This window comes from Pteropus alecto, unplaced genomic scaffold, assembly GCF_000325575.1.
Source record: "Pteropus alecto unplaced genomic scaffold, ASM32557v1 scaffold75, whole genome shotgun sequence".
Taxonomy (NCBI): Eukaryota; Metazoa; Chordata; class Mammalia; order Chiroptera; family Pteropodidae; genus Pteropus; species Pteropus alecto.
Genome location: NW_006440638.1, coordinates 13,638,391 through 13,649,964, shown reverse-complemented (window position 1 = coordinate 13,649,964; position 11,574 = coordinate 13,638,391). Strand labels below are relative to the sequence as shown.

The following is an 11,574-nucleotide window of genomic DNA, read 5'->3' as shown; positions in this document are numbered from 1 at the left end:
TCTGACATATTTAAAAGGCAAGAGGGACACTGTGTGCCAACATGGGTCATTTATATTGAGCAAGGGGAGGCAGGGTCTCTAGGCACTCAAAACTTAGATTTTATGGCGATAATTTCATATCCGGGGGACTTTCTCTTAAGATAACCAATTTTATTTGCCAGAGACTTCCCCTAACTCAAAAAAAGGTGTCAGAGAACTAGTAACAGACAAGTGTTCCAGGATGGAGGGGGAAGCAAGGCCAGGCTTCTGATACTTGTTACAAAGGAAAGGTCTCTGAGCTTCAGCTAAAGCTCCCTAAAACTTTGAAAGCCCTTGCACCTTCCAGATTTTCTCTCTGCCATTACCCATGTGTAAAAGGCTCACTATTCCAAACCACCCTTTGCCTATCCCAACAAGTGGAAAGATGCTCAATTTCTTCTGAGTCCTTCTTAAGTGATATAGAGACACAAAGAGGAAATGGTAGAAAAGAAGACCTCAGGATAATCTGGACAATAACCTACTTTAAAGAAAAACAGAAAAAAAAACAAGACTCTCAGTTTAGGTTCTGGAACAATTTGTTCTTTACTTTAAGTCTAATTTGCATAAACAGGATGGGAAGTATTTTCCAAAGCCTTAATTCACAGCACCCTGCACACCTGGGCCTCCCCGCACAGCTGTAAAATTTGAAAGACAAAGGCCCCCTTTACTTCACAATTACAATGGCAACCACGGTATGTATTTATTGTCCAATGTAATAAGCACCACTTCTTGCCCAAACCAACAAAGTTTGACCTAAGACACTCGGGTTTGGTTCTGTAAACACACAAGGAGACATAACACAAAGAGGTCCAAATCAACGCATTCATCTTCATGTGGCACAGGATAACCACATCTGGTGTCCTTTAGAGAATGTCCTTGCTTCTGAATGCCATGTTGTCTTTCCTCCATATTAAGAACAAGAATCAGGGTTTGTGCTTCCTCCAGGACCTCCCTTCCTTCCTATCACAATCTCACTGGATCATCATTTAGCTCCCAGAGTATTTAAGCTAGCAACACTGCTCAACGTTATGCCACAGATAAGAGTCTAAGGTAAATGGCATTTAATACTTCTTCAACAGCTTCTGAAGTCATGCTCTCAAGAATAATTTCAAAGAAAGCAAACATCTGAGTTCTAAGAAGTTCAACTTTTTCTAAGGTTCTGGGAAGCTGAAATAAGGCTTGGCAGTGCTTGGTGCTATTTATGAATGTGCTGGTTGGACTATGCCAATCTCACCTACGTAATGGGATGGCAGATTCAGTTATGGCTCAACTACTACAACTATAAGTTATTGTGCTGAATAAGTAATCCTCAGGCCCCAAGTATTTTCTCCACCAGTGCCACTTCATTTCTTCTATTTAAACTGCATTTACGGTCACTATTAAAAAGTTTTACTTTCCTTATGCTAGGCCTAGGAGCAACTCCAAAATCAAATGCACTGTTTACAAAAGTAAAAAAAAAAAAAAAAAAAAGAAAGAAAGAAATTTCCATAAAGCCACAGGTCCCTTTCCGTCTCAAATCCATGGCCTGAAAGTGATTGAACTAACTGCAGTAAATCTAGTTCATGGGGTTATAAATTAGGTCAAAGCATTTTCGAGATACAATAGACTCAGAGGGTGTAAACTACAACATATTTTATTATATTAGGTAGACTTTCTCCTTGAAGTCTTACTGAATCATAGCCAAGAACATAAACTGTATCCTGATGAAAAATTCAGAATAAGACTAATGACTTAAATGGGAAAATCTGGTCTAGAGGGAATAAAAAACCCATGAGTTTCATTTTTCTTTAATCAGAAAAAAATACTTCATGAATATTTTTCAAAGGATATCCATTTTGAACTGAACACTACTGCCACATACCAGCCAAAAGTCACACTATTCCTATCTTAAAATTTAATCGGTTAACACTAGAATCAGTACAATCAAGTCTACTGAAGCTCAAAACACCCACTGTGGTATTTACTGACCATCAAATGTGTAAGAGAAAAGACTGCAATTCTAAAGGTATTTATATCATGTGAAATGTCACTCGTAGGCAACAAAAAGCTCAAAAAACAACCAGAATTTTTGCTCTAAAAAATAAAAAAGCGAGGTAAAGTGGATCTAGTGACCACAGAAAGTGCAAATAAGAGGACACCCTGGGAAGTCACCACTTCTGAACTAAGTGACTTCCCCACAATGCCACCGACACATGACATTGGGAATCACTTTTCCAACAGGTGAACACTGAAGATTACTCTGATTCTGCCCACATGCATTTATTAAAAGAAAGAAAGAAAGAAAGAAAGAAAGAAAGAAAGAAAGAAAGAAAGAAAGAAAGAAAGAAAGAAAGAAAGAGAAAAAGGAGAAGAAAAAGAAAAAGAAAAAGAAAAAAACTACCTTAAGAGTATGTGAAGGAAAAACCACAATAACCCGAGACTGCCCAACTAAATAAAGAACTAGCCAATGGCAGTGCTGGGCTCTGCCTTTCACTACTTGACACAGCCCAGCCACTACCTATGTTAAAACCCACACTATGATCACTGGTTTTCACTAAATCAATGAATTCCACAGAAGCTGCAGAATATGGAAGAGAAAATCTAACCACAACTAAAAAGTCCAGCTTCAGAACTCTATAGTACTTGATCATCAAACAACATGTAGTGTGGTCCAAGTTAAAGAAAGATCTGGGCCCCATTTTCAGAGGTACAGGATCTTCACATTAGAAAGGAATTAACTTTTCATCCCCACCCCCTAGCAGATATCCAGACATTTTCTTAGATCAGGCCACAGGTGTTGGTTAAAACTTGTGTCACCAGTTTTGTTTCTCCTTTTTAAACTGAATGCCATGCCTGAAGTTACTACTGTGCCTCTTCTATATTCTAAGAAAGATGTCCAGTTATTCAACTGAAAAGCAGACTACTCAAGCTAGGCCTTTTCTGGAAGGCACTAAAAGTTCTGCAGAGATGCAATTACCCATAACTGGACAGGGTTTTGACTCATGGACCAGATTGTTTAGAAGTTTTCAAAAGCTGTTATATTCTACCATGTTTACAAAAGTCTAACGTATTTTTTCCTGCCAAATCTCCACAGTAAGAAGTGTCCCACTAAGTTCTATTGGCCAAAATCCTGGCAACACAGATAAAGAGCCTCTTTGGGTGAAGCAAACTCTGTTTAAATCAACCAAGTCCCTGGCACCCTCTCCTGAAGTAGCACTACTCCAAAACTAATTTGCACCATTTATAGAAGAGAAATGCTAGAGGGTGGGGTGCCCCACAGGATCATCAAGCTCAAGAGGGCCCCAGGGGAACAGATTGGAAGGGTCTGGAACATAGTTCCTTAAAATGCCAATCAGGCATAAAATGGACAAACTCCCAGCAGTAAGATTTCCAGAACTACTAGAGGAGTCCTCCAGAGAAGGTTGCTTCTGCCCCAGCGAAGGCCAAGTCAGGCCACCATGGTCCTGGAGGATGAAAAGGCGGCCACACATACATTCTCATTAATGATGTAAATGCAAGACTCGAGCCAATAGTCACGTTCATTCATTACCCACTAGAAAGCCAAGGAGCTAAGACACCAAAGACTTGGATTACAGGAGAGGAAAAAAATAATGATATACACACAGACCCCCCCAGACAGACTTCCTCACACTCTCCCCTCCAGATGTTTCCCACTTCTACCCACACACATACACACAAACACCTCACCCACAGGCTTTCATTCACATTCTCTCAACCCCAGACACCCACTCACTCATTCCCAGATCGCCCTCAAGACCAAGTCACTCACCTCCAGGCCCTCATGACCCAAGTTCGCTAACCTCCAGAACCCCACAAGGCACACTTTTTCCCCCTCCAGACCCTCACAACCTACGCTCGCTCACTTCCAGACCCTAAAGGAGCACACAGTTCTCTCCTGCAGACTGCTCACGTACGCCCTCTCTCCTCCGGACCCCTATGCACGATCTCACCACTACAATCCACGATAAGTTTTCCAGGCCATACAACTGGACTAGCAAACAACTCAACACGCACCCCCTTCCCAGATAACCACTCCCGCCGCGCCATCTCCAAGTGACAGGCACGGCGGGGCGCAGGGAGCGCGGGGAGAGTGGCACTCACAGGCTCCGGGTCCAGGCGGGCAGGTCCCCAGGCAGTGCCGCTAGCCCGCGTCCGCCGCAGTCCAGCGAGTCTCCAGCGCAAGAGCAGGCGGCGGCGCAGGGAGCCCGCAGGTCAGCCGCGGCCGTTGCCGGCTCCAGCCAAAGCAGCAGCAGCAGCCACAGGAGAAGACAAGGCGAGCGGCGCGGGGCCCGAAGCGCTCCCCGGAGTGGACGCGCCATCTTGTCTGGAGCGCGCTGCGAACTCCGGCGGGGCGCGGGGGCTGCAAGGTCTGGGGCGACCGCGGGCACAAGCGGGCCCGCGGGTACTCCGCTCGGAACTAGGCTCCGCGCCGGGGCATGGCCGCCGGCACAAGTTCTCTCCGCGGCGGCGACTCCGGCGCTCAGCGGGCCCCCGGTGCCCGGGCTGCTCCGCAGCGCCCGGAGGGGGCCGCGATCCCTGCGCCCATCCGGGCCGACCCGCCCGTACTCGATGCGAACCCCACAGATCCGGGCAAGGGGTGCTCTGCCGGCGTTCCGCGTCCTTCCGCCGCGCTCCTGACCGGCTTCTGAGCTCCCGCGCACGCCAAAGTGCCGCCGCCGCTGCAAGGACGGCGCTCAGCCTCTCAGCCTGAACTCTGCGCCCTTGGGCATCTTCCTTGCGGCTCCAAACGTCTAACAGCAGATCCCAGGCTGGACGTCGCGGCCAGCCCCGCACTGTTCGAAGGGCCCCGTGCGCCTCGCTGTCCCGGCGCCCAAGGCAGAGCGCGCGCCCGCGCGCAGTTCCGGGCAAATCACTCTCGGCTCCTCTGCGCTGCGAGAGCCCCAGCGACCTCGCGGCCGAACAATCAGCCGCTCGCCGCGGGCCTGCCTGCTGCCCAGCCCTGGCCTGTCCTCGAGGCCCCGCCCCCGGCCGCTTGCCTTCACACACCCCCTGGGCTCCGCGGCCCGCGGCCTCCTGCTGGCCCACGTTGGATGCAATGCAGGGGCGCCCTGCCACGCCCCCCGCCTGCTGCTCATTGGCTGCCGGAGTCAACAGCGACCAGCCTGAAGGGCCATTGGAACGCTCACCAAGATCCCGCCCCTCCCGCCTCTTCTGCCACCCCGCCCCACTCCCTTTTCCCACCCAAGGTGTGAAGGGCCCGGGGCGGCGGGGGGGACGGACTGGGAGGGGAAAAGGAAGAGACATCCTCCAGGTCCTAAAGGAAACCGGCTAACTGTTGGCGGAGAAGGCGAATGCAGACGGGGGAGAGGAAGAGTAAAGATAGGAGGCCCTCAGAGTCTAGGAGAGGGGAGAAAATTGGTTAAGAGGGTAACACACCAACTTTGGAGCAGTCTGGCCGCAAGGTTTCTTTCCTCCTCCTCTGGCTACAAACAGGGCTGAAGATTTAGATTTAGATGCAGATTTAGATTTAGAGCAAATCTGCACTCCGTTTTCCAGGTGCCCTTTAGGAGCAAAGGCAAATTTCCTACTGATTGGAGCATCTTTAGTTATTTCATTAGGAGTGACAGTCTTTCTTCCCACAAGAGCTCTTTTCTGTTCCTGACTTGATTTTGGCCTCTTAAATCCAGCAATATGTCTTTGATTACCAAAATGAATGTGCTCTGCAGAAACCAATTCTTGAAGGTGCACAAACTCCCACCCCCATCTCCACTCACGTTCTAGTTAGTTGAAGAGTACTTCTAGAAACGCTCCAGCCTTCCACAAAGGGTATGCTTTGTTTGTTTAAATCAGAGATTTTTTTAAAACCAGTTTTCAAGAAGCTATAGATAGAGTACTCCTAAGAGAATAAAAAGAGAACTAATTGTTACAAAGTTTCTAACTCTTACAGTAAGATCAGAACATAGTAGCCAAGTGTTATGACAGTGCATTGAAACAGTAAGGCAGGCGCCCACAGGGTAGGGTGGGAGAGAGCAGGAACACACACACACACACACACACACACACACACACACACACACAGACACCGTGAAAAATGGAAAGGATTAGCACAGTAATATGTAGCTGCCCCTCTCAGCATTTTGATTTACTGGTGTCCCATGTCCCTTCCCAAGAGTATGCAAGGTTCTAACATAACTATACATTGTCGGAAAAATTAAGCAAGTCAAGTCTGTTGAAAAACATTTGCTCTTGCAAATGGAATCTGAGATCTGTTTTATGAAAATGGAGAAGATCGGATGTTCCTCAGGAGGAAAAAGCAAAAATTATTCAAAGGATTTTGTTCCGTTTTTAACACATTCCAAAGAGTTTGGTTTAGTTGTGTTGTTAAGCTTTCCCTCAGCCATAAGAGCATCTCTTTCTTCACCCAAACTTGGGTTTGGGCTTGGTAGTCAAGTGGTTAATGATTTCTTCTTATTCCTTTTACTCTTCTTTTTCCTTTTCCCCCTACTTCTGATTCATTGTGCTATGGGATAATGGTGCCCCGTATCTCTTTCTCTCTCTCCCTCTCCCTCCTTCTCTCCCTTTCGTTTGCATCACCTCAGCAAGTGATGCCCAAAGCAATGCTCAAATATGTGTGTAAATCAATGCAAATATGATTCCCGGGAAGCATTATCAGAAAAATGCTGCACCTGACCCAGTCTACCTAGGTCTTTAACCAGCTTTTATGTTTCATTTGTAATCCATATAAACATACACATTCCATCTCAACAGGAAGAAATATATCTCTTTGTTATAACACCTTTTGATAAAATAATAAGAAGATAAATTAAATTTAAAGTACCCCAAATTTACAAAGTCTTCTGCATCAATGTGTCTTAAATTTTCCAAGACCAAAGAACACCAAATTGTAATTTAATGCAGAATATCCACAAACATTTCCTTAAACAAAACTGTCAGGATGTGGTTCCATAGTGTAGTGGTTAGCACCTCTGCTTTACACACAGAAAGTCCTGAGTTCATGCCCCAGGGGAGCCATGGCCCATTGTCTACAGCCATGCCACTCTGAACAAGCCCAATGTCTGATCTCTGAAGCTAAGCAGGGTCTGGGCCTGGTTAGTACTTGGATGGGAGACCACATAGGAAGATCAGGTGCTATAGGCATAGAAAAACAAAAACAAAAAACAAAAAAACGAAAAACCTGTCAGATTCTCCTTGTCCCTACCCCCCAATGTAGGAAAAAGAAATTGAACTCATCGAACTTGATCTGCTGACCTAAAATTATCTTTCAGACTTGTTCAATTATTAGTATTGAAAAACGAATACTTCTTTGTCAAATGTTTTCCAAATGCTTGTGGGTATAACCATGTAATGCTTTTCAGGAACGGAAAAGTTCTGGAGGATAAGATCTGAGATTCTGCAAGGTAAGGGTGTGCCCATAAATCTAAAGCATCCCCTGTGGTCTGGTTACCACAGCCAGAGCAGAGGATTCCAAAACCGAGGAACTCTTGGGGACACTGGGCGCCTGAGCCTTGGCAGTTCCTCTCGTCTACAGCAGAGCATGAAGTCATGTCTGCTCCCCATACCATGTATGGAAGTTTGCCCACATACTAGCAACCTGCCTGTGACTGAGAGGAGAGTGTGAGCTTGGAGTGCAGTGATGTTGAGCTCAGGGGAGAATTCATCTGTAGCAATAACCTAAGATCAGAGAGACCTGAACAACAATGAGGGCCAGTTTCTAAGGGAGTCTACATCCCTGCTTATAAAAGAACAGGTCTTGGTCCATTCAGCACAGGGTAACAGTTGATTTGGGCCCTCTGGGTCCTCATTTTCCTCCACTGTTATTTTCACAATTTTGATTACTTATTTCTCAAAGAGGTCATACAAGGATTTTAGGTTCGCCAGTTTGTTTTAACCTGCCACAGATCAAACTCTAGGGCCAGTGTCAAATCAAATCCCCAAAGACAATGATTGTAGGTCACTCTGAAATACAGAAGCCCTAGGGGCTAATCATCTCAAACTCACTGCAAGAGAGGAGCCCAACATTTTTTTTATAGGTTTTTTTTATTATTAAGTTTATTGGGGTAACATTGGTTAATACAATTATATAATTTTGCTTGTCAGTTTACGATCCCTTATTTTTTTATTTTTATTTATTTATTTAATGCCTACAAAACCTGGTTTTCCTAGGTGGTCTCCCATCCAAGTACTAACCAGGCCCAACCCTGCTTAGCTTCCGAGATCAGATGGCATGAAGCTTGTTCAGGGTAGCATGGCCATAGACAGTAACTCAACATTTAAATAGCCTGAAATCACCAAGTGAGGAGAGAAGCAAATAACAAAATAACAAGAAAGCAGGTAGATCACAGAGATTTCTTTTTGAAAACATAAATTTCAGGGGACTGAATTGTGGCAGTTTGTTACAGTTCTAGGTGGTGATAATAGGTGTTTCACAGAATGCTGGGATATGGAGGTGCTTTCTTACAGTTAGAAGAGATTTTATGTTATATTCAGTACTTTAGAAGAGCAACAGGGCAGAAGACCTGGATTCTAGCCAGGCCTTATTATCCATGAAACCTTTGCCCACTCATTTCTGTTTTTTAAGCCTCAGTTTTTTCAAATGGAAACAAGGGTAATGGTACTTCTGACCTGAGTGCTAAGACAGTTAAGGAAGGATACATTTTGATATCGGATGCAAGGGGCTATAAACTGTTTAGGGCTACACATATCTAAGGCTTATTTTTAAGGTGTTATTGAATTTGAACTCTGAAAAAATTAAAATCTTAGTAGGTGCTTTCAGCATAGAGCTTTTTTTTTTTAGGAATCTCACAAAGAGTTAATAATTACCTATAGAACCCCTGGAGACTTGCAGGGTGATGACAGCCTTGCTTTGAGCCTGCTTTGTATCTCTCGTCTAAGGAAAATAAAGCTGTATACTCATTAACTCCTTCTTCGCAATAATCTTGTCAACAAGATGGATTGGTATTGAAGGTAAGGGAGGAAACTAATGAGTCCAGGGATGGAACATAAGAAGAGATAATTTTAAGATTTCTCTGTTCCCCATTTCAAAAGTTTTCTTTGGTGAAGGTAGGGAGAAGTGGGTTTTATCGTGCAAGCTTTGGCTATTAGAATATTGGTTTATGCTCAAATAGTGCTAAGCTACAGCTGCTGCATTTCCACAGCAAGAATGGCTAATGCCTTCAGCTCAACTGCAACCCTGCACATGCCCCTGCCCTCTTCTACAGAACATCATCAACCAAGGGCCAAAAATCATTAGAGTACACCTTCTAACACAAACTAGAACCTGTACAATTGTCTTTGCCTTGTGAATTTGCAATTTTAACTGGTTCATTGGAAGGATAAAGAAAAATTTTATGAAAGCTATGAGCATTTTAAAATTCTGAAATTCTGAAGTGATGATCAGTCTAAGAGGCTCTTTGCTCCAGTGATGGAGGGATGGACTAATTACGTCATCACCAGAGACTGCATCTCTCCCCACTCCTCCCAATCTGCTGCCTTTCCAATTGGAGCAACACGTGAAAGAGGATGGGGCAGGAAATCAAAGTTTATGTGTTACTGCCAGCAACTGAAAAGCAACACTTCAATGTATATAAAGCACAGTAAATTTATCATAACTTATAATAATAATCTTCATGAAGTCATATACCTTATATCATTCAAAGCAATGTCCCATCATAACAACAGCTATCATTTACTGAGCACTTATTATGTATATGTCACTTGGCTGAGTGCTTTATATACTTTTTTTCATTGAGGTAGAAGTTTAAAAAAATTCTCCAGGCCACACAAGCTAGTAAGTGACAAGGCCAAAATTCCAAGCCAACTCTGTTGACACCAAAGATTCATTATGACATTTGAACCTCATAAACTTTGAATATGACAGTTGTTATCGTTCCCACTTTATTGATGAGAAAGCTGAGGTTAAATGATTGTGTCAAGGTCACGCAGGCTCAAGAATAAGTAGAATCTTAAATCAAAGTTCCATCTCAACCACTGTTACACATGCCTTATGTTCAGTACATGTCTTATGAGATGTGTCACAATACTTGTTTCTCAAGGGTATTGTGAGAATAGACATAATTTCTTTCCTTTTCCATACTTGCTAATAGCTTACCAAAATTTCCTCTATGATTAATATGCTAAAAAATTTGAAGATAAATATATTAGCCTTTTTCCATACCATATACAGCAGCACTTGTATAATAATAATGGTTAATAATTACTGAGCACTTATGATGCACTAGGCGCTGTTTTACATTGTGGCTTAATTTCACTAAAGTCACATAAGAATTCTATGAGGTAGGTAATGTAAAATTATTTTATAGATGAAGATACTGAGACACTAGTCAATCAAGTTACCCAACCCACATCCTGGTTAGGAGCTGAGTTAGGAACCCAAAGCCTGTGCTAACAGTTAATCCACCATAATCACAGTTAACTTAAACTCTCTTATCACTCTCCCAATTATTTCTGTATTTCTCTCTCCTTCTAGACTGGCAGCTCACTAAGTTGAGAGCCTAAGTCTTAGCCCTATCTTGGTATTCCTATTGTCTAGCACAGTTTCAGGCAAGTGATGGGTACAGAGGCAACATTTGCTGCCTGAGCCCTGCCTGCTCCACAGGGAAAAAAAACTTATCAAGCAACCTCTCCCCCATCTTATACAAGCTTGTTTTTCAAATCTATGCACCGGCAGCATCAATGTCACCTCAAGCTTGTCAGAAATGTGAATCTCAGCCTCCACCCCAGACCCACTGGATCAGAATCTGCCTCTTAATAAGGTCCATGGGTAATTTGTTTGAACATTTAAAGATTAAGAAGCACCAGGTCACCATATGTACCCCAGATACAAACCTCCTGTGACTGTGTCCCCCATCACTGCCACGAGGACAGACCATACTCTTTGTGCTTTATGTATTTTTATGTGCTTGTGTGTGTGTTTACATGTTCCATATTTTCACAAGCTCTTAATATAATAATTTCAAAAATATAGGCAAGCATGTGGTTGGCATTATTGCTCCATAACTGAAGAGTATTCAAAACATCTGCTGCCCATGAGATTTTGGTAAAATCCTCATGTGCTGTTCAAATCTCTTTTTCTTTGACATGCAGTCAGACTAATAAGAAGTATTTGAGAGTTTTATTGCCTTTTGTATTTATTTCCAAAAGGACAGTTGGGGTTTTGACAAATTTCGAATTTATCTTAAACATATAGACATATACATATTATACTGTCATTCTTACCCATGAACTACATTCTTTAGATAATCATTTAAATATCCTTATTTCCCTAGGGGAGTTCTGACACTCTTCTTGGGTTTAGATATTATAAATCAAATGAAAGTCTTTGTCTTGTCACCAGACTAACCGCCCCCCCCACCTCCACCTAAAAAAATACTATTTTTTCTCATTTGAGGTGCATCGACAAAGATTCAGAGAAGGTAAGTATGTAGATTAATCACCTGCAAAGATGGCCACAAGTAATTTCTCCCATCAAGAGGTAGCGTATATATCCCCTGCCTTCTTGAATCAGGAATGACCTGGTGATTTGTTTGGACTAATAGAATGTGGTGGAAGCAATAC

At 43.5% G+C, this 11,574-nt stretch overlaps 1 protein-coding gene and 1 pseudogene across 1 annotated transcript in view; both read right to left on the bottom strand.

The window, feature by feature from the left end:
* LRIG1 (leucine rich repeats and immunoglobulin like domains 1) overlaps positions 1-4,361 on the bottom strand; it is a 109,216-nt gene extending 104,855 nt beyond the window's left edge. The window contains exon 1 of the mRNA XM_006917487.3: positions 4,120-4,361. Coding sequence (XP_006917549.1) covers positions 4,120-4,337 — 218 coding nt within the window. The 5' untranslated portion in view covers positions 4,338-4,361. The remainder of the gene's footprint in view (positions 1-4,119) is intronic.
* Positions 4,362-8,138: 3,777 nt separating this feature from the next.
* Positions 8,139-8,257, bottom strand: LOC112484430 (annotated as a pseudogene).
* Between the last annotated feature and the right edge of the window lie 3,317 nt (positions 8,258-11,574).